The 21,128-nt window shown below is 37.0% G+C and overlaps 1 protein-coding gene across 2 annotated transcripts in view; it reads left to right on the forward strand.

The window, feature by feature from the left end:
• The window catches only part of AKT3 (AKT serine/threonine kinase 3), a 151,316-nt gene that overhangs the window by 12,364 nt on the left and 117,824 nt on the right, over nt 1-21,128 (forward strand). For both annotated transcript variants that reach the window (XM_084201782.1, XM_084201783.1), the window contains exon 2: nt 17-171. In XM_084201782.1, coding sequence (XP_084057908.1) covers nt 126-171 — 46 coding nt within the window. In that variant the 5' untranslated portion in view covers nt 17-125. The remainder of the gene's footprint in view (nt 1-16; nt 172-21,128) is intronic.

Here is a 21,128-nt window from a genome sequence, read left to right on the forward strand (position 1 = left end):
TAATATTTCCTTCCAGTCTGACTCATCAGTAGAAATTGTGAAGAGCTGCAGAAGAGAAGCCAAACAGACAAGCTGATAACTCAAAGAAATACTCTTTTGAGTTTGGGGTTCAGAGTGGAGTCATCATGAGCGATGTTACCATTGTGAAGGAAGGCTGGGTACAGAAGAGGGGTAAGTTCTACCTTTGCATGGAAAGTGCTTTCTGATGTCTCCTACACCACGTGCAGTGGTATTACATGGTTACACAGAGGAATGGTCTTGATTTATCTTCTGGTCTGGAGCAGGCTAGTCTGACCATTTGGTCAGATTCAGCCTTGTTGGTGTTGACATGTAATCCTCAGCACTGCCCCTGTTTGTGGGGGTAGTTGGCAGTGCAGAGGAGGTTGGACTCAGTAATTCCCACTTCACCTTGGACCTTGCTGCTGCAGCTGCTGTTACCTGTGCATCAGACTGTTGTGGCAGCTGGAAGAGGCAGTAATAGAAGGGTGCACTCAAAGGTTGCCTGGAAGCTGCTGCAGATGTGATGATACTTTGTGTGAAATTTCCTAGGTGCCAAAATCATTCAGTGTGGCTCAGCTTGTATTACAGATGCAAGCAGTCCCAGTAAAATCAACATAATACTTGCATAAAGCTCAGCATACACCTAATTACTCAGCAGACCTGGAAGCCATATGATTAAAGAATATGTTCCTAACTATAAGCCAGTATAAAGTATGATTTTCTGTTATATTTGAATTCCTGTGAATTCTTGAGATGTCTCTTTAAAATGTTTCACCATGTGATTTGCAAATTTGGGGAGGTTGCTGTATGTTCAGCTTTGAATGTGAAACCTCTAGAAATATCTGGCATTCTTATCATGTGGTGAACTTTGGATGAAATCTTCCATGCTTCATGCTGCTCTGCTTTAGGTTGTGGTTGCACACATGATTATTTTCAAAAGAATATAACCTCTCTCACAGAGAAGGGGTGATCTGGATTTTAGGGTGATTTATGCCATGAGTTTCTGTGATCCTAGCCCAGAAAGATTAGACTGAAATAGTGGGAACAAAATTACCCTTTAATTTACAAAGAAATGCTTTGCTTCAATAGCAGTGTGTGTGAAGACAAAGATCATTATTAGCTTTGTTATTGCAGATTGACATTAAATGTCAGGGAAGGCAAGATAATGAGGAGAAAAAGTTTATTATTCTTCTATTATTCCTGCATAAATTGTATTTCAGGAAGCATTATGGGTATTGTAAATGAAGAGGAGCTAAACCATGTTAAGCTTAAGGCCTACTTCCTATTTTGGAGTATATACCTGCATTTATAACAAATAGTATTTTAGATGACAGGAACTATTTACATTTTGAAATTATTTTTCCTTTCCACCTTGTTGTTGGTTACTCAATTTGGAGATCTGATTTCCCTTTTTGATTACTTAATATAAATTTCTTTCAAATGTATTTGAATGGCTAGGATGCTCCAAATAATTTTCTTTTACATGACATCAGTTCCTTCAGGTAATATTGCTCATTCTTGTTGCAACTACTGTCACCTCTGTGGGCACTGGAAATGCATGTATTAATTACTGGGATGCAGAATGGACACTGAAATTCAATGTCTTACTTAATATTTGAAATTCTGAAATGTTAAAGGTTTTTCTTCTTACCCTGTTTTACTATCAATTAATTGAAGAAAAGCCCACCAAGTTGACAATTTGAGGTCAGTTTTGTTAGTAATTGTTTTCCAATTAAAGTCATTTCATGGCATGCATTTTTCCTTATCATGAATAACTTTGAATTTATGGCTGGTTTTTATTTTTCTTCTTGCTATACATAACAGTGTAGGTTTTAGTGGAAATTTTTTAAATTGCATCTAATATTGTCCTTTTCTTTGTCTGGCTTGTTCTGGTTGTTGGTGGGTTAAAGTGTTTCTTTTGTTTGTTTCTGAAAACAAAAGGAAAAGCATGGTCATGTTTCACAATGCTAAGAATTCGTAAGCATTTTATTCAATGGTCATACATTTAATGTAATTACAACTTTTACTCTGACCTTGCACTGGAGCGAGAAAAGTACATTTGTTAAATTTTGCCAAGAAAAAGCATCCAACTTTAATCTATATTCTGGGAATATGCTCAGTAAACACTTATTTTGGCAGCTAAATATTCTGTCTGTGTAAAGAAGCATCGTGGGTTTGGGTAAAGCTGTCTTGCTTCCACAAGTGATCATTCTGTTACAGTTTGGGAGTGAATTCTTTGGTCATCAACACTTGATAGGCATTGGCTCAGTTCACAGGCTGGTCTTGGTAGGTCCAAGCCATGTTCTGCCTGGAGAAGGGTGAGTGTGGGATCTCTTCTCCAGGCAGACACTGAATGAATTCCAGCCCCAGTTCCCGGTCCTTTGGGCAGCCCCAAGCCAAGTGTATGGTGCAGCACAAATTTCTGAGACTCCAGACAGAATTTATCTAGAAATAGAACTTGCAAACCCTTCCTGCTGGGACCACAGGGCCATGGGCTGCTTCAGTTGATTGATCTGTTTCTGTTATGCTGAATTACTTGGTCATGTGACTATAGCCCCCTGGACCTCTGAAAATTGTCCCCTTCAGCAGTCAGTGTGGTTTGTGACACAAGGAAAGGGAAAAGAAAATCCAACTTCTTTTTGTGATTCACAGCCCAGTCAGGAGTATGAGGATGACTTGAAGTATTGGGATGAAGAATGGTTTTGAGGAGCTGTCTGATGAGATGGGCCATTACAAAGGCGAGTTTGGTGAATTCAGTGTAGAAATGTAAAAATAGAGCTGGGGATCGCTCTCTGAATTGAGAGTCTGCTAGAGAGAGGCCAGGGAAGACAGGCTATGTTAGGGCACTGTGAATGGCTGTGAAATGCAGTGAAAAGATGTTTGCTTTATTATTATTCTTAGTGCTGTATCCATGTCAGTAACAGAGGGCTGAGGGCTATATGTTTGTGAGGTTTTAAGCCTGCTGTTGAGCACTGAAGAATCAGATTTGAGGCTGCATGGCTTCAAAGACCTATTTTTCTGTGTCTGCTTAAATGAGGCACCCATTAAAGTATTAACGTTTTACTCAAAGTCAAGAAATGGCAGAATTAAGTTTTTTTGAGACTGATCCTACTTGGGCTTTGAGTAGGGCTTTAGGAGAAGCAGTTTCAGTGTGTTGAGATCAGATGATACTGTGGAAGAGTAAGGTGTTGTATATGAAAGGTAAAAGGAGCAGAGATGACAGGCTGGAGGTGAGAACTTTGGACAATAGAAGACACAAGACCCAGGGAGAAGCAGTGCCTGAGAAGCTTGGGCAGCCCTGGGTCCCAGGTGGAAGGAGACCCTGAAGCACAGAGACTGGGTGTAACTGAGCAAGTGAAGCAGCCCAGCAAGAGCAGATTTGGAGAATGAAGTAGTTGCTGATGGGGACTGGATACCTATCTACACTTAGTGCATTTGTAAAGTGAAGTGGGTGTTAATTTGGCCTGGCTTCTCTCTGTCTCTGTGCCCCTTTGGCAGCGGTAGCGCTCCTGGAGTAGTGCATGGTGTGGCTTCTAGTTTCATCTGAAAGGAGCCAGGTTTGTGCACTGTGGGACTGCTTCAAGCTGCAGATGAAAGTGCATTAACTAGGGTGGTGGGAGGATTTGCTGCAAAAGCATTTTCCTTATCTGAACTAAAGTACTGATTCAGATCCCTGTGAGACATCAGAACCTGAACAAGTGGAGAGCCAGCAGAGCAGTCTCCTTAGAGCAGAGTCTCTGCTCAGGCAAGAGAGGAGTGGGAATGTGCTTTGTAAGAATGGCATTATGGTTGTACCTTACTGTCTTAGATCCAGGGACAAGGACCAAGCAGCTCATGGCCTGGTATAAGATATTTCTGCAGAACACTGGCTCAGTGAGGATAATTTTTATTTCTTTCAGTGTTCTCCAGTTATACCTGTAGCCAGATAAGGAGAGAGATGCATTGTCTTCCTTTATGAATTTACTTTTTAGATGACACTGACATTTTTGCTTGTAAAGCATACAGATGAAAGGGAAGCAGTTTTGACTAAAAACCTTAAATAGAGTGACCTGAACCTTGTTGCTGATACACAGAAATTAAATATTTGACATTATTGCAGTTAGTGTAAGCACTCTGCAGTAATTGCTGAAATGACTTTGACATTTTGGATTTGCAGAGGATGATGTTTTGCAGAGTATCTTTAAATTTATGTAAAAGTTAGTATCCTTAATTTTACTTAACATGGTTTTACTCTATTTACTAAATTAAATTTAATGATTCACAGAGAGGGATATGTTTTTAATTTATCAGTTTGGAAACAGATTTTTTTAACATTATGGACATGCCTAGTGTGGTTAGGGTTTTATCATTAAAAAAGTGAGTTTTATGTATATAATTCATGTGGTATTTTTTCATTAAAGCCAAAGTTTTCTGAGTTGTCAACTTGACCTTGTCTGTGGTCTATAATAGTCACAACAATTAGATTTAAGAATCTTTCATAACTATGCTTAATTGAAACCTAATTTCTTTATATATAACCTGTGCACAGAACTTCAATTAATTTAAACATATGAAAAGAGTTAAGAGTTTCTGTTACCATGTTATTGAAAGATCATTAGGGACAAAGGAAGAATTGACACAGATGCTAACCTTTTTAAAGGACCCAGTTTTAAATTTAACGTGTCGGCTAACTTTGTGTTTAATTGAAAAAGTAAGGTTTTGGTTTTGGTGAGGACATACCTGGTGTGTAAGGCACAACATGATGGCTAAGTCATTGTTTAAAGTCAAAGCAGTGTGTTGTCAGTTTAAGTTGGTGCTTGTGTTGCCACACTTTGATGCCTGACCTCTGTTAGGGCTTTGGGGTGCCGGTGTGGTGCCTTGGGTGATGCAGCTTGCCATGGCAATCTCCACAGGGCTCACATGGTACATGCACCAGCACTGCAATTTTGTAGAGGAGACCAGAGTCCAAAACTGTTGTGGCTTAACTGTAATAACTTAAGTTTGATGTAATGAGATGGTGGTAAAATAACAGATGTCATGAAGCTTCCCTGTAATGAGATTGTCCTGTAAATAGTGTATCATTGAAATACCGTAATAAGATCTTTTTCACTCAATGCTATTCTTTTTTTTCTTCTTTTTTAAAATACCTTTCATAACTCCTTAGTATCTAAAACTGAAGTAGTGTTAGTGTTTTTAAACTCATACAGTTCATAGAATGTGTTTGATTTACTGTGATGAGATTGACTCAACTCTGCTCTGTTTTCATTTCTGAGATTCAGGACATTATGCAGGTATCATGGGATTTTGAGAAATAACTGGGTGGAAAATATTTACTATTGTTATATCTTCTATCAAGAAGAATAAATAGCGTAGTGGAATAAATCTATTGTCCCAAATAGTAATAGAATTGTTGTTTAAAGTAAAAATTATTTATAGTCTTAGGGTAACATGTCTTTTCCCTCCTCCCCCTGGCTCAAATCCAGAAAAAGAACTGTATTATTTCATGTAGTGGACATTGGGTTTTACAGTTGAACCAAGACCAAACAGATGTTAATTTTGGAAATACACTCTGGAGATTGAGTTCATGTGGTATGTTTGTGGCTTTTTTTTCCCCTGTTTTTTTTTTTTTTTTTCTCTGTTGTTTTTTTTGGGTTTTTTGTATGTTTTTTTTAATGGGGGCATAAATGCCTTGATTGGAAAATTAATCTCAGAAGTTATGGTATTAATTGAGTGTTATTCACAACCTGTCAGAAATCTTGTTTGCAGATTGTCTGAATTATTTGAGCAATTTAGCACACCTCTAACAAAGACAAATTTAAATAGACTATGTTGAACATCTGCTACACAAAGTAGAAGAAATCTAAATTATTTTTTTCTAATTGTCTTAGCAAAGAGTAGTTTAAGGTAAAGTCTTGATTGATAACTTGAAACTAAGTAAGCCTTTCATATTGTAGTTGTTCTTCTCTAATTCTATCTAATTAATGCAAAATGTGACGCTCCAACAAAATAAATGAAATTAAAAGAGGCAGTTCCATGTGGACCAAAGGGAGGAAAAATGGCAGTGTGACGTTTTTTATATCCTTATATGGTAGCTAGATTTTTTTTGTTGTTGTTTTATTCCCAGATAGTTAAGAGATTGCTGTATCTTGCACTCAGTGTAGAAATGGATTTAGGTAAATCTGTAAAGTTGCTTGAAGTCAGCACTCTTGAGGGTTTTTTGTTAGTTTGTATGTTTTTGGTTTTGGGTTTTTGTTGGTTTTGGTTTTTGTTGGTTTTGGTGTTTTTTGGTTTTTTTTCCCCACATACACTATGAGCAGAGATCTGTTTATTTAGATGCTGTTTTCCTTCAACTACCCTGCAGGGAGAGGAGGCTCAGAGCCCTTTCTCTGTCCCACTCACTTTGTAGTTGACTACCCAGATCTTCCTTTTGGAATAATTATAACCTTTTTATCCATACTTTTCCTTGAAGAGGATGAGAACCATATGAAAATTTTAAACTTGATGTAACTAGCATGAGGTGCTCTCTTTGCTAAATAACTTTATTCCAGAAACTTTTTAGGTAGTGCATAGCTGAGTGTAATTTTTGCAGCTCTCCACCTGGTACTATTGCCAGCTTCTGTTCTTCAAGGTAGTTTGCAATAGAAATTGAAGCATGAAATGCAAAATATTTTAAACAGTCTCAAGATTATCCTTGTTGAATGCCAGTTTAGATAAATGTGCATGGTTGATTAATTTTGAAAATTTTGAAAATAGTTTTTATTTCGTTGTAACTATAATAGAGACTGTTACCAGTTTTTAACTGGCTGTTCATCAATAAAAATGAAGCTCTCATACATGGAGCTGTATTGTAGATGATAGTGGCTAAAATTCTGTTTGTTTGTTTACCCTGCAGTTGCTTGTAAGGCATGTTTCTGGGGCTTATCACTTTGGGCATAAAGCTTTTGCGTATCCTGAGTTTTGTGGTAGAAAAGTGCTTTTGCTATTCCTGACAACAACAGGTTGCTTGTTACACAGGGAGGTACCTGGGCAATGGGTGTTTTGGAGTATTCTGGACCCAGTGGCCAGAATGTTCTTGTGTGTCTGTTCCATTTCCTGTGCAATGGATACTGCCTGGTTGCTCACATTCTGAAGGTTTTCTCCATTCAGGCTGGTTTCTCTTATTCAGACTACTTGGTTACCCATGAAGCAAGGTTAAACATTTCCTGTTGAAGGGATTAGGGAAGCAAGATGTTAACAATTCATTGCCCTTTTCCTGCTCACAACCCTTTTGTCCTGGCAGTACTGCTCAGCCAGCAAATGTCCAAGGGATGCTGTTGGGGACAAATTTGAGAAACCATTTGGCAAATACATGTTTTCTGTTTATTAAAACTTCTGCTTTTTACTTGAAACTTAAATAGTCATGCTGTATAACATCTTTGGCATGCTGTAATACATTGGTTACACTTAAAATTCCTTTGAGTTTGTGTTAGTTTTACATTGTTTTTGTAAGGATAATATTCTTGCAATACGAGAACTTCTTGTAAAAAATCATCCTCTCTCAATATACCTACATGCCAGTCCAACAAATTCCCAAGTTTTTGTGATTTATTTTATTTCAGAAGCAGTCTGTCTACCTGTTCTTCTCACCTCAGCTAGGTCAATCAGCTTATACCTCTGTGAGAACCACTTCTTTAATGCTGCCCCTGCTGTAATCGTCAAAAACATTATTGAGGTCAGCAGCGGTGACTTGAAAATGGGTTCTGAAAAAGTTTTCGGGCTGGACTAAGAACTCAGAGTTTTAGGGCATGAGACAAATGAGACTGCAGATTGAGATATTGAAAATAAACTTTTTTTCAATAAAGGAACTTTAGGGAGAAGACCAGGGAAGAAGGTTCTATAGCCACTCAGTGCTGTCTTGGTTTTCTTTTGTTTTCTAAGAGGAACTGTCGACCCTTCATGAGCATCTCTACAAATTGTAGACAAAATGAGAGGCTTTTTTGCCATTAAAACATGGAACGATGCTGGAAGTGAATGGGATCTGTTCAATCTTCAAGTTCTTGAGAGCAGTTTAATCTAAATTGCAGGCAAAAAACATTGTTGCTTATTTCCACCAGCACAGACCTTAACTTGCTCTGGGAGGGATTCCGCTTCCCAGGGTAGGACTCCATCAGCATAATAGAGGCAGATCTATTGAGACATGCTTAGATTTTGGTTCAAGCTACATGTGAAGGTTTCCAGAGCTTTGCTTTTGCACTGTCATGCCTGTTCCTGTGGACTTGAGAGCCCCTCGGCAGTGGGAATGGATGAGTGGTGGTCACAGTGTAAGCCACAGCTTCTAGTAGCTGTTAATTGGGAGTTTGCTTCAGATGCATACTCCTTATCTGTAATGTTGGTGTGCCTCCAGTCTCATTTTTTCCAGTGCTCATCTCTGACTAGTACTACTTACTCTATCTCTCAGGTAGTCTACATTGTTATTGGTTCCTTCCCTTGCAACTCAGGGCTTTGTTAGCTTACTTTATATAAACCTAAATTTCTTTGTAATCAGATCATTGCAACTGATGTCATATTTACTGTAAATTCTTAGTTTATAGTTTGCTTTCTAACCAAGTGCTTTCTTAAAAGCTGATAGGAAGATAGGAAGTGAATGTGTAGATGACAGAGCACTGATAAGAAAACACATTTTCTTTTTCTAGATCTTCTAGTTCTTAAGAAGATCACTTACAAATTGATGGCTGTCTTGACTTGAGGAGTAGTCTTCCCAAAAATATTGAATTACAATATGGTAGCATATTAACTGTGTAAAATTTGAAAGTTTCCATTTCATTGGTTGTTATCATTTTTGCATAGATATTCCAAATTGTGTAATCCTCAGTTATTTACATTTGAACAGTGGAAATGCAAAAAAAATTTACTGGGCACAGCTTCCTGATGGTCTTTTATCAACATTGCCACAATAAGAAAGTTGCTGTAACCAGAGCAGTCTTCACAAATAGCTGCTAATTATGCCGAGGTACTGAGAACCACACTGCCAGCAAGAGATTTGAGGGCTACTGGATACAAATGCTCTGTGATTTTGGATGTGATAAATTGATGGGCAACCTAGTTCATAGTGAAGGAAGACATGTAAGATGGTAAATTATATAAAAAACTGGGCCAATAGTACCTTAAATTTGGCACTCTCTGTTGTGGAAACCTGAATTTGTCCAAGTCACAGTTTCCCTTAGATAAAACTGAAATAGTATTGTTACTTCACCTCAGAGATTTCCTGTATGTGAGTTTGTTTATCTTTGTGAAACTCGTAAACGCCTTGCGTTATAATATTCAGGCTTTTAAAAATATAATTTTATATAATTGAAATATAATTTTTGTATAGGAAGCAAAATCAGTCTAGTAGTTGAAATTTAATCTGAATGAGAAGAAGTGGACTTTTTTGTCTTTGTTTATCCTGACACGCTGCAGAAGAAGAGGTAAAATCTGTTAGGTCATACAAAGAGACAACTTGTTAAAGAAAATGAAAAAAATCTTAAGGTTAGTTCTTTTGTTAGGCATCTTCCAGAGACACTGTAGGAAACCCTTGAAAAATGATCCTTGGGAGAGTGTAATCTGTAGGAACATGACAGCATCCCTGCCTATGCTTGCACACTTTTGATCTCATGAAACTGCAGATGGATTAGCGATGTAACTTTTACACGCATAACATTTCCTTCAAAGTAGCGTGCTTCTATATAGCGTCTTTTGCTTAACTTTGAGGCTGGTATTCACTCTGTTTTGAACTGTGTTGGCTTTTTTAATATCATGCCAGTTTATGCATGCTGACTAATACATTGGAAACTTTTCTGAACAACTTTATTCTTATCTTGAGAAACAGCAGCAGCTACTATATTTTAATTAGAAGCTTGCGAACTTGCCCCTGATGCTCTTCCATGTTTACTTGAAACTTAAGTGGAAGCTGTTGCTGAAATGGGGGAAGTGTCATGTCCTCCCCTAGCTTGGTTGTGTTGGCACTTGTGCTCATGATGGTGACATGGTGAATCATGCCAGGAAATTTATCTGGCTGAAAATGAATCTATTTTTATTGTCCTAGCTAACTTTCAGATGGATCATTTCCCTGACCTGACTCACCATGTAGCTGCACAAACAGCAGAGCTGGCAAACATGGGAATGGGAGAGCAGCCATGTGGAGGGGCAGGACAGCTCCCTGCTAAGGGCAGCCCCCACCTTTGCAAGAGTGAATTGGCTACAGAACTGCTCCTGAAACTTATATTGTCTCTGCCACAGGACTATGGCACAACTAGTTTGTATTTCAAGACGGTTTTATTTGAAATTCATGTTTAGAAAAGAACCATTGATTTATTCTGTGCTAGTCCTAAATGTGATGGAATTAAAAAATGCCACCAGGAGGGTTAGCTAATTCCTATTCCTGTGTGTTTATAGTTTTTAAACAAACAGAAACTTTACACAGAAGAGTGGCTTGGCTAATGTCTGGAACGTTATGTGGTTCCTTAATCTAAATAATAGAGTAGCTTTGTAATCCTCTTGTGTTTATAGGTTGAAAGGTGTTTAAAAGGAGTATTTGAACCAAAAAACTCTCAAAGTTTATGATAGACAGGTACCCTTCTGAGGTTAGTGAGTTGTTGGCTTCTAGGTATTACTGCAGATTAAAATGATACTTGATGGTTTTCTGAATGCAGAATATTCATACTGTGTTGCTGGACAATCATGAAACTTCAGATAATGTTAATTTGTGCATCTTGAGTTTTCTTGTAGATTTTCTGCTACATTAGGTTGAATTCTCATAAAGTAGGTTCTGTCTGAATGTCATTCTTTGCAATGAATATCCTGTTTCTGGGTTTGCTTGGTTATATAACAAAGTTTGGAGAAGGATCATGTTCTTTGATTTCAACTTACAAATGAATATTTTAAATGAATTTTGATTGTAAACATTGTATTTAAGATCCCTTTGGATGGTTTTCAATCTCAGGATCTTCTACTTTTCATTTATACCATATGCACAGGGTTTTATGTGGAACTGCTGTTGGCACAAAGAGGCTTATGTAGAGATCATGAACATTTCCCTTTCCAACTATCCTTGCTCCAGAGGCAACGGGGACTTGCTGTTATTTGCAGCTCTGTGAACAACCATGCTGATATTAGATGAAATAGAAAACTTTCTTGGCAGATGAAACAAACTAAGAGTCAAAACCCCCAAATGACACCAAACCAGCTGGTTTTAGGGATTCTTTCAAACACCTTGTGTTCCCCTACATCCTCTCCAGGATGAAGATCCAAGAAGTTAGCTGCAGATATTATTTAGTCTACAAATGGACAGCTGGGGGAACAGTTATAGCATGTTATTTCTGGTGTATAATAGCTGTGTAGTACTTACTAATGTATTTGTCTGAGGTGTTTTTTGTGCCAGCTTCCTCCGTATCCATATAGTCATTAATAGATAATAACACAGATGTTGAGTGCATTGGTGGTGAGGTTTTAAAGGATCTGCTGCAGATAGGTAGCAATAATAATACCAATAATAATATTTATACATTAGTACTATTGTTATTACTATAGTTATCCCCCTCCTTCAATAATAAAAACTGGACTCACTCAAATAAGGTCACATTTTAATAAAATTCTAACATTAATAGGTTTTTTGGGTTTTTTTTTGAGGAACATACTTCAATAATTTAACTTATTCTTGCATAAAAATATAAAATCTAAATTTGTGTTGGTTTCTTGTAATGAATTTTCCTGTAAAAAAGATAGCAAGTTGGTACTCCAGAGCAGAATAAAATAAATAGGGACAAAAAAGGCTCTTTATTGGGAGGCAACATGAGTGCAGGAGCATCATTGTGTAGTCATCCAGAGTGTGCCTGACCTTTCCTCACAAAAGGAAAGTATCTCTATGAATTTTGGTGGATAGAAAACCACAGGTTGTTGTATTCAGTGAAATAATTGTCACTGGTAAATTACCTCACAGTAAGCATTTGTATTTTTGTAGTAAACACAATCATGCATTGTAGCTTCAGCATATTAATAGCCTTTCCTTTCTTGCAATCCGCTATATTCCTTAAAAGCCATCTGTGGTTCGTGAGCTGTTGATGTCAATATATTTGTAGCTTTAGCATAGAGGAAAATTTTATATTGATTACATGCATGGTTTATAAAAAGGGTAACTTACCATGATCTCTTCTCTTTTGGCAATTAACATATTTAAAAATGCTCCAAATAACTTGCCATCTTTAGAGTTCCTTAAAAATCTGCTCGTATTTCTTCACTTAGCGTGCGATATTTTATTTTTTAACACAAAGCAAGAAATTAATCTATTTTAATCTTTTCTTGGAATAGATAAATATTAGGAATTACTTCCTACTGAGAAATTCCATGCATCATGATTTAACCAATGTCTGAGGAACCCAGTATTGCTGTTTAGAGCACGCCCAATAGGAAGAGAATGGTGTTTGAAAATGTGCCATCTGAAACACAAACGGTTTCAGTGTGCATAAAGCCTTGCAGCGACTTAGAATCAGGAAAATAGAAGTCAATAAAGCATGTGAAGTTCACTTAAGTCCTCACTGTGACAAAAGAGGTGTCTTTTTGTAAATCTTAACTGCATTGATGTTTCTTTTAAACTATGGAATGGTGTGAGCTGCTATGGAGCCTGGGGTATCAAGCAGGTACCAAGGGCAGTGAAGATCAGGAGAACTTTCTCAGAGTCTGTTTTAAGGATAAACTCCAAGGAAATAGCCTTTTATGCTCATGCTGCGCTGAGCAGCACTCTTTTATCTGAAATTAAAATGTGATTGATGGTCTCAGCTTCTCTTGTAGTTAGAGATTCTGTTCCTAGTTTGAAATTGTAGAAATGGTAATATTTTCAAGATATTTTTCTTTTGGTTCACACTGTAACCCTTACTGGATATTTCTGGTGTAAAAACCTGTCATTACTTTTGCCACATTACTTCTGCTCTGCTCTTGCTTGAAAGAGTTGCTGATAAATGCTGCAATATTTACATGGCTCTAAGCAGCTGATGAACCTGTTGAGATTGGTAAATTGGGAAGGATGAGAAAGAGATTGGAAAAATTTAAAAGATGGGTTAGGTAGGCTGGGAAAGTGAGCAAGTTTGGTGTCAAAATGAGATACTTCTATTGCTGGATACAATATCAAGGAATAATAAAATGGAGAAAGTTTAATGTGGAGATAGGGTTTCAGAAAAAAAATACTGAAAGCTTGCATTGCTTACAGGGACTGGTAATTTTTATTTACTTAAGAAAGCATGAAATGTCTGAAACAAACAAGAATTCCACGGTAATTGCAGTAACTTCTGTAATGCTGCAGAGCATCCTTGTCTTTCAGTGTTTAGAAGATGAAGTTAAAGCCATTATTTTTTGTTTGTTCGCAGGTTTTTTTGAGTGCTTTGTTTATAATACTGTTATATAATTATAAGGAAAAAATATAGACAAATAAAAATTTTTGCTGAAAACTCCCAGCTCATTCTGCACTGGAAAGTAAAAGAATACAAGAAAGAAATAAATTTCTATATCTCAGTAGTAAGGTGCCTGTCATCTGGAGATTTCAGTAAGGAGCTAGCATTACAAATTGGCAAGGCAACAGTTTCATTTACCAACTAAATAAGATACGGTCATAAAAATCCATGTTTTAAAGACCAGGGTGTGAAACTTCAACTCAGATATTGCTTTCCATCACAACATATGGATGTGAAAGCTGGAAATCCAACAAAGGTACAGACATCTAAATGCCTTTGAAAGCAAATGCCTTAGAAAAATACTATGTATTAAATGGAATGAATTTATAACAGATGCCAAGATTCATTAGACAGCTCAAAAACCCCTTGGCTCTAAAGTTATCCAGAAAAGAAGATGGAATTATCATCTGGAACATATGTTAAGAATGAAGCCAGAGCATCTGTCATGGAAAACATGCCACTGGGCAGCTGGAGGAACACACAAAAAGCACCAGCTGAAAGAGTCTCTCCATCGAACGACACCAAAGGTAAAAAGGTTGTGGGACATCACACTGGATGTGTGAGGAGTGGTTCAGAGCAGACAAAAGCTGCACGGGGCTTTGTGGCTCTTTGTGGGTTTTTTTTCAGAATTATAAACTGAAAAGTTTTGGGTTGTTTTAATATTGCAGATAGCAAGGAGTGATTAAAAGTAAAAGGTCAGAAGTAAAGAGTACAGGTTATTAAGTAGAGTATTTAATTATAATTTATTTTAGTTTATTTTAAAATTTGTGTGTTATTTTAGAATGTGTATGTAATTTTCAGCCCTGAAAAGAGAAGTAAGATTCTGTAATTAAATAAATCTTCAGATGCATTCCCACTGATTAGCTTAATTTATAATAGAGCATTCAGGATTATTTTAATAAAAATCCAGGCTTATTTTATCCAAGTAACCTACAGTTGATGACAGTACTATGGATTACCTTTTCTCTGAGAACACTTGCTCCTATATTTTTCTACTTTTTTCACTTTATAAGAATTCTGGACTTTCCAAACCAGCATCTCTCTGCAGTATAGTGTCTTTTAATTTGCCCTACTATGAGCCTAATGTTACAAAGGTTTGTGTTGGAAACTGCAGAATTTAAATTTTATGAAAGACTTTTAGTTGAAATTGAAGCTTTCAAATCTGTTATTTCAATCTGTCTCTTGCTCATGTGTCATGCAAAACATTTTATTAAATATAATGATTTCCACAAAGATTGTCCAAGTAAGCATTCAGTAATTTCTTAGATTTGGTAAATAGATTTGATGTGTGTTTTGTTTTCCCCTTGTGATATTCAAGGGGGGAAAAAAATCTCCCAAACAGGGGTGTGGGTGTGTGTGGGTGTGGGTGTGTTATGATTTTAGGGCTTTTTGTTTGTTTCCTTGGTTTCTTGGGGAGTGTTCTTTTTTTTGTTTCATTTTGTCTTGTTTTATTTGTTTGTTTTTGTAAATTTGGGTTGTTTGTTTCCCCCCCTCCCCCTCACTGAATCATCTCACTGATCCCAGCCTAGCACATGGGAATGAGTGTATCCTGTGAGAAGTTTGAACGGCTCACTCACCTTCTAGATGCATCTTATGATTCTAAGTAGTGAACTAAGACTGTTAGTTCCACTTAGCAGGATAACAAGTTTAGGCAAAATGAATAACTCTTCAAACATATCCAAAGTTTATTGATAGCTGCAGCTTTTCTGCTTCTTCCGCTTACAGTGTGCGGAGTGTTCGGTGGTTATTTATTAATGCCTCGTAAAGGAGAGAAAGGCTTTCAAATGCAATTCAGCTGTACTTACAGGCTCAATGTCGAGGAAACAAAATTTGGTTTTATTTTTGTTCTTAAATATTTACAGACAGTATTTTTATCCCGTTTACACATTTGGTGTTGGTGGAGCTCAGTTCAGATAGCTTCCTCTCGTGCACTGGAGGTAAGGCATCTATCTTTAGTCTGTCCTGCAGAGGCTGCGCAGTCACGATTTTCTACATCCACAGATTCTGCATCTGATTTATTGTGTAATTAGGTCCAGTTAGGATTGTAGGTAAAACCAACAAATTTTGTCAGAGGTTGTCTGCTCTGTCAAATTCAGAGCAGATTTCAGTTATGTTATATGAAAAAATTAATCCAGCACACTCCAGATTATCTCCTCTCCTTTTGTTTCCGTGGCCATTTGCTCTTTTGTGTGCATAGCAACTGGAATTTCTGTATATCCAGATTGTAATAATGTACTTCTGGTAGTATTGAAGGCAAACTTAGAAATCATGTCTCTGGCAATAAAAGAAGTGAAAAGACGTTGTATAATATACTGTTTCAAGTTATGTGCTGCCTAGAGGTTTGAAATACAGTTGTCCTGTGCTCACTGATAAAGATTTTTGCTCAAGAGTCCATAACAATAAAAAATCTTCAAGAGCTAAAAATACAGGATTACTGTATTCTTTGACCTGTGGTCAGAGAGTTGGCAGGAGTTGCCTTGTATTGTTTGTTCAAGGTTTGTTTGAAGAGAACAATTATAGGATGATCATTAAAAATATTGACATATTTTTCAGGAGCAGAGGATTAAAAACACATCTTTAAGAAAGAGGATTTTTAAGTATTAAGGTGGATTGCATTAAAGAAAGTAGGAACAAAAAGAAAACATTGTTTAAATCTTAATTTGAATTCCAGTTATTGAGGAAGTGGTTGTTTGTTGAAATTGTGCATGTTTCTGTGCATTTTCTTTGTAGTGTTTTGATACAATACACCACAAAATCTAATTTAACGTGATCTTGATCTCTTAAAAAAGATAGGCAACCCTCCATGTAGAAGATCTCCAGTAGGATGAGAGGAGTCCCTGGTGGATTTTTATCAAAGGCTGTATGAAGACTTCATCCCCCCATTTTGATGCACAGCCAAAATCAATCTAGACATACAGGGTGATAGTTATGACTAAGAGGGTTTGCCAGTTTGATAGCCCTGAGTGAGTGATTCTCTGGTATTGAACTCTGGTTTCCACAGATGAGACTATGTGGGTTCCCACAGTACAGCTCTGCTGAGTTTATGCCAGGTTTTTTGCTAAATTAGTTCTGTAATAAAATTGGAATGTTTCAGTCTTTGTCTTTCTGCTGTGTAGGGTCAGCACGCCTGCGTTGTTTTGTCCTTGTCCCTGACTGAACTTTATTCCTTTCATAGCTGGTTTGAGATGTTGTTTTGGGAATTGCTTGTGAAGAAGGACTGGCATTTCCCTCCATTTTCCCTTTGGATCTACTGCTGGATGTAGTCACTCATGGTCCTCCCAGAAACTGTTTAAAGCAAAATAAAATTTCCCCTCCAGACACACTTTTCTTAAAACCTAGGTAATCATTAATTGTATGATGTTTATAATATCTGATAAGGTGACTGTTATCAATGTTGTACCTATGATGACGAAAGTGCTTCCTGTGTATAAACTGTTTATTAAACAAATGGAGAGTTGCAGCATAGATACTCTTAATAAGGTAATGGAGAAATGTATCACTTTCTCATAAACCCCACTAAGTTGGGACAACTAGTACAGTTGTCCTTATGTTGTGAACTACCTACTAAAATAACTACATAAGTGCAAAAGTACTGGTCTGTGTTTCCAACAAGGCTGCCAAATTAGATTATTTTTTGACACATTTTTGTTTGAGTTAAAAATGTAATATTGGAATAAATTTTGAGTGTTAAAATTGGGTGTCCCCCATTTTGACGTGGACTCAAAACCAGAATAATTCCATGCTTGGTGTTCATCTTGGGTGTTCTTGAAAGCTCCAGTGATTATTATATACAAGTAGTCCTGCAACTTAACAAACTTTATTTGGACCAACTTTCTAACAACATGTAGTCTAAATTTCCCTGCTGATCGTTTTTTGTACTGCCATCTGTAGATGTGAAGCACAATTAATCACTGTCCTCCTTATGAGACTCGCATATTTTAAGATGATTATATTCCGCCTTCCTCTTACTCCCTACCATATTCTCTGTTCTAGGATAAGCCTTGTTATTTTTAGTGCACTTCAAACTTGGTATTTTCTTTAAAAAAAAACCAAACCAAAAACCTATACAGTCTGGTTCTTTCAGGACCTTTACCAATTTAGTGGCTCCTCTCTTAATTTGTTAGTCCTCAAAATTTGGAAGTGCTGATATTTCAGAGCTTTTATCTTTGCCGGATAAAAAGAATAAATTCTTATTTTAGTTATTTTTCCCCTGATTTGCGTACAAAATCTTTGTTAATACATAGCATAATGATATTTATCTCTTATGTTATTTGTCTCTTTTGTAACATCATTGCATTGCTTGTCCTTTACAGATTTTTCTAAGACAATGAAATGACTAAATCTGGATTATTGTAAAGAACTCTTGTTGTATCGGCATCTCCATACGTGACTGACTTGTAACTGGATGATAATTTTTTTTAGAGTGTTTATCTTGCTCATTATTATTCTGTATCTGATTTGCTAAGAGCATCCTTATTCCAAAGGTGTTTTATTAAGATGTACTGATCTGTTGTGTGGGGGGTTTATTTTTTGTTGGCAAATAGCTTTTTTTATTATACCCAAATAAATGATCTCTTCAGAGTGCCTGTGACTGTCAGCTCACTGATCAGCTAGAAACAGAATTCGGAGAGTGAGAAATGGAGAATAATTCTTCCTTCCATCATTTAATATGTTAGAAAAAATGGATGATGACATCAGAGTGATCAAGGATATTTTGATTGTTCTGGGAAGCTGGGTAAATAACCTTCATATACTTTTTTTAATCTGTTGATTTCCATCAACTATCATAGTGTTATTATAGTCTTATCTTTTATTAACACATCCTATTACATTTATATTTGCCCATGACTTTTTTGTGCTAAGGATTTTTAGTTTGTTTGCTTTAGTATGCATTATAAAGAAAGCTGAAAATAGTATATGACTGTGGGTTTTTTAATATTTTAATATTTGTTTCTATTTTGGGTGTTTTAGTAATTGTTAGTGTTCTCTGAAGAGACAGAGGACCTTTTTAAGTCAAAAAAATGTATTTTTGTGATGTTTCATTACTTAAAAAAATAAAATAATTTTCTGTTTGCTTATATAAAGCTTACTGTTTTCACCGGAGGAAAGCAAATGTAGTGATATTCTGAACTGTCACAGGTGGTGAAGGTACCCTGAGCAATGATCTACAAAATTTATGAGCAGTGATCGCTGCAGAAATCTTGCTTTGATAGAAGATTAGGTGGTCTTTGCTCGTGACCCCTGCTGTCCGTTGTGGGAGGATTACAAATTCTCTTTAAAAGTGAGTCTGTGCTGAGGTGGGATGGTTATTCCTGTGCATTTGCTTCTGTTTGAGAAGTTTGCTTTCAGGTCTGTGCTAGTGCTAATTTTAAAGAGAAAATACATATAATATATATTCCGTGCTTGTTTTTTCTTTGTCTGGAGACATGTGTGGTTTTTTTGGGTTTGGTTTGGTTTTTTTGGTATTGTTTTTCTTTTTTCTCATTCTTGCTTCCCTGTTCCCTCCCACATTTGTTTGCGAGAAGGGGCTCTCTGCTGTAATAGGTTTGGGCGCGGAGTTGATCCAGCAGAACTTTTTTGCTACTGTGGTCTCCTTGGCCATTCCTTTTGTCCAGGCAGGTTGGAAGTGTGATTATATAGGAAATAAACTTCTGAAGGGCTTCCCCCCTTCTCTTTCCCTTGCCTCTAGCAGAACAGCCTGCCCGTGTCCTAAGCGCTGGGTTGCCAAACCTCTCCTGCATATGTCCTGGCCGTTCAGGAGATGCACCTCGTTTTTTTGGGAAACTTACAGGCAGTCTTCTGGCTGACATCTCTGCCAGATACCTCAGATTTTCGAGCTTGGGCGAGGTAATTCCTGGGAGAGCAGTCGCACGTGACTGGCTTCTGTAGCACTGGAGTTCACCTTGCTCCATTTAGCAGCCAGCGACAGACAGACACCTGAGGCGGCTGAAGAGGAGATAATCTTCTTACAACCCAGAACAAATCCCCCGCTGCAGGAGGATTCCTCCAGGTTCTGCCCTGTTAAAAGGTGGGGATTTCCTGCAATGGGTAGGCTTTGCTCTGACAAGACACCTACATTAGCAGGAATTTGCAATGCAGACATGTGGAGAGGTTTTTGTTTTTTTTTTTTAAAAAAAGAAAAGGTTTTCCCCATAAAGCAGTAATTTCTGACAGTTCACAGCTTCAGACTTTGGGTATCTATAGAAATGTTTGGGATCCCAGCCCCCAAGCCAGAGCAGTCAGGTTTAACTTGCTGTTCACAGGTGCCCAATAGATGGGTGCCTAGGGATGAGCAGCCAGCACTAAACTCTGTCTGACAGATGTTTGTTCTGATTTCCCTTCTTGCTTCTCCCAGTCCCAGCCCCCAGCTTTGCCAGATCTCCATCATCTAGGACTTCAGACAGGATGCATTGGTAAGCGTGTATCCAAGCCCTGCTTTTGAGGGCTTGGATTATTGTGGAGATGGCAAGTGCCATGTAGTGCTAAACTGGAGATATGAAACTTGGGATGGTTTTTCTAGGAAGTTACTGTACATTTCCATGTAGATTTCTACTTAAATTCAGTGCACTCTGTCTTCTTGTGATACAGTTTTTGTTGTAGCATGGGATTTCACACTCCTTTTGTAGTTTTAGACTCACATTCCCTACTTATTAAGCAAATTGGGTGTTTTAATGTGGTCCTACAAGTGCTCATTAAAGCTATTTTTCCAACAGCTGATCATTATTTCTCCCTTTTTTTATTTTTTAAATTTCCTCTTTTTTTTTTTTTAAATTTGAGAATGCTAGCCAGCAGAGATTTTATTTCATTTGTTCTGTGTAAAGTAGTAATTTCCTTTTCCATTCTTTGTTCTTACAGCCCTTAAATGCTTAGAAATTTGTTTTCAGTTGCTGCAAGTAGCCTAAAAAAGTTTCTGTCTGTTTCATTCTTACCTATAGATGTAGCTGGATGCTTTGTTTATAGTGCCAGACACAATAAGGACTCCATAATCAGCTAATGCTTTTCCAGATGAGTCAAGTGTTTTGGGAGTGTGAATCAGCTTTGAGACCTATTTCTTAATTTTGAAATCACTCGTCTGAGAAGCATAAAACACAGGAAAAGGAGAAGCAAGACTGCAAACTTCACTGATAATATATTTTTAAATTTTCATAAACTTATTTAAAAATCTAATTGTTTTTATTGAATATGAGTATCCAGTGGCCCACTTGGCCAGCAATCTAGATGATGCTTCTATTTAATGTGTGTTTTGACTGCATGCTGCATAAATGACTTTCCTAGATGAAAAAACCTTACATGAACAGTCTTTTTGCAGTTTAACATTGTAGATTTTTTCCTACAGAACAAAAGCACACTGATACAGAAACCACCACTGAAGTAGTGTAAAATGGTGATACTGGAGAAATTTTGAATCCTGACCTGATTCACTTAAACTTTGCGGTAGCAAATTTTGCTTTTTCTGCTTTTAGAACTCATTTCGATAGGCATAATTTCTTCAGAAAAAATATACAGGAAGAACTGTATTTTTTATTCCCTTCTATAAAGTAATGTCTGCTTAATGGTATATGAGGGTTGTGTTTGTGAATTAGTACACTATCACAAAGTACAAATTAGAAATTAATTATATTTTCAAACATTCACTTGTTTTATCATATCTGAAAGGTTCTTTGCAGTTTGGTACAAATGTTGGCACTA

The sequence above is a fragment of the Fringilla coelebs genome (genome assembly GCF_963513975.1).
Source record: "Fringilla coelebs genome assembly, chromosome: 3".
Classification (NCBI taxonomy): domain Eukaryota; kingdom Metazoa; phylum Chordata; class Aves; order Passeriformes; family Fringillidae; genus Fringilla; species Fringilla coelebs.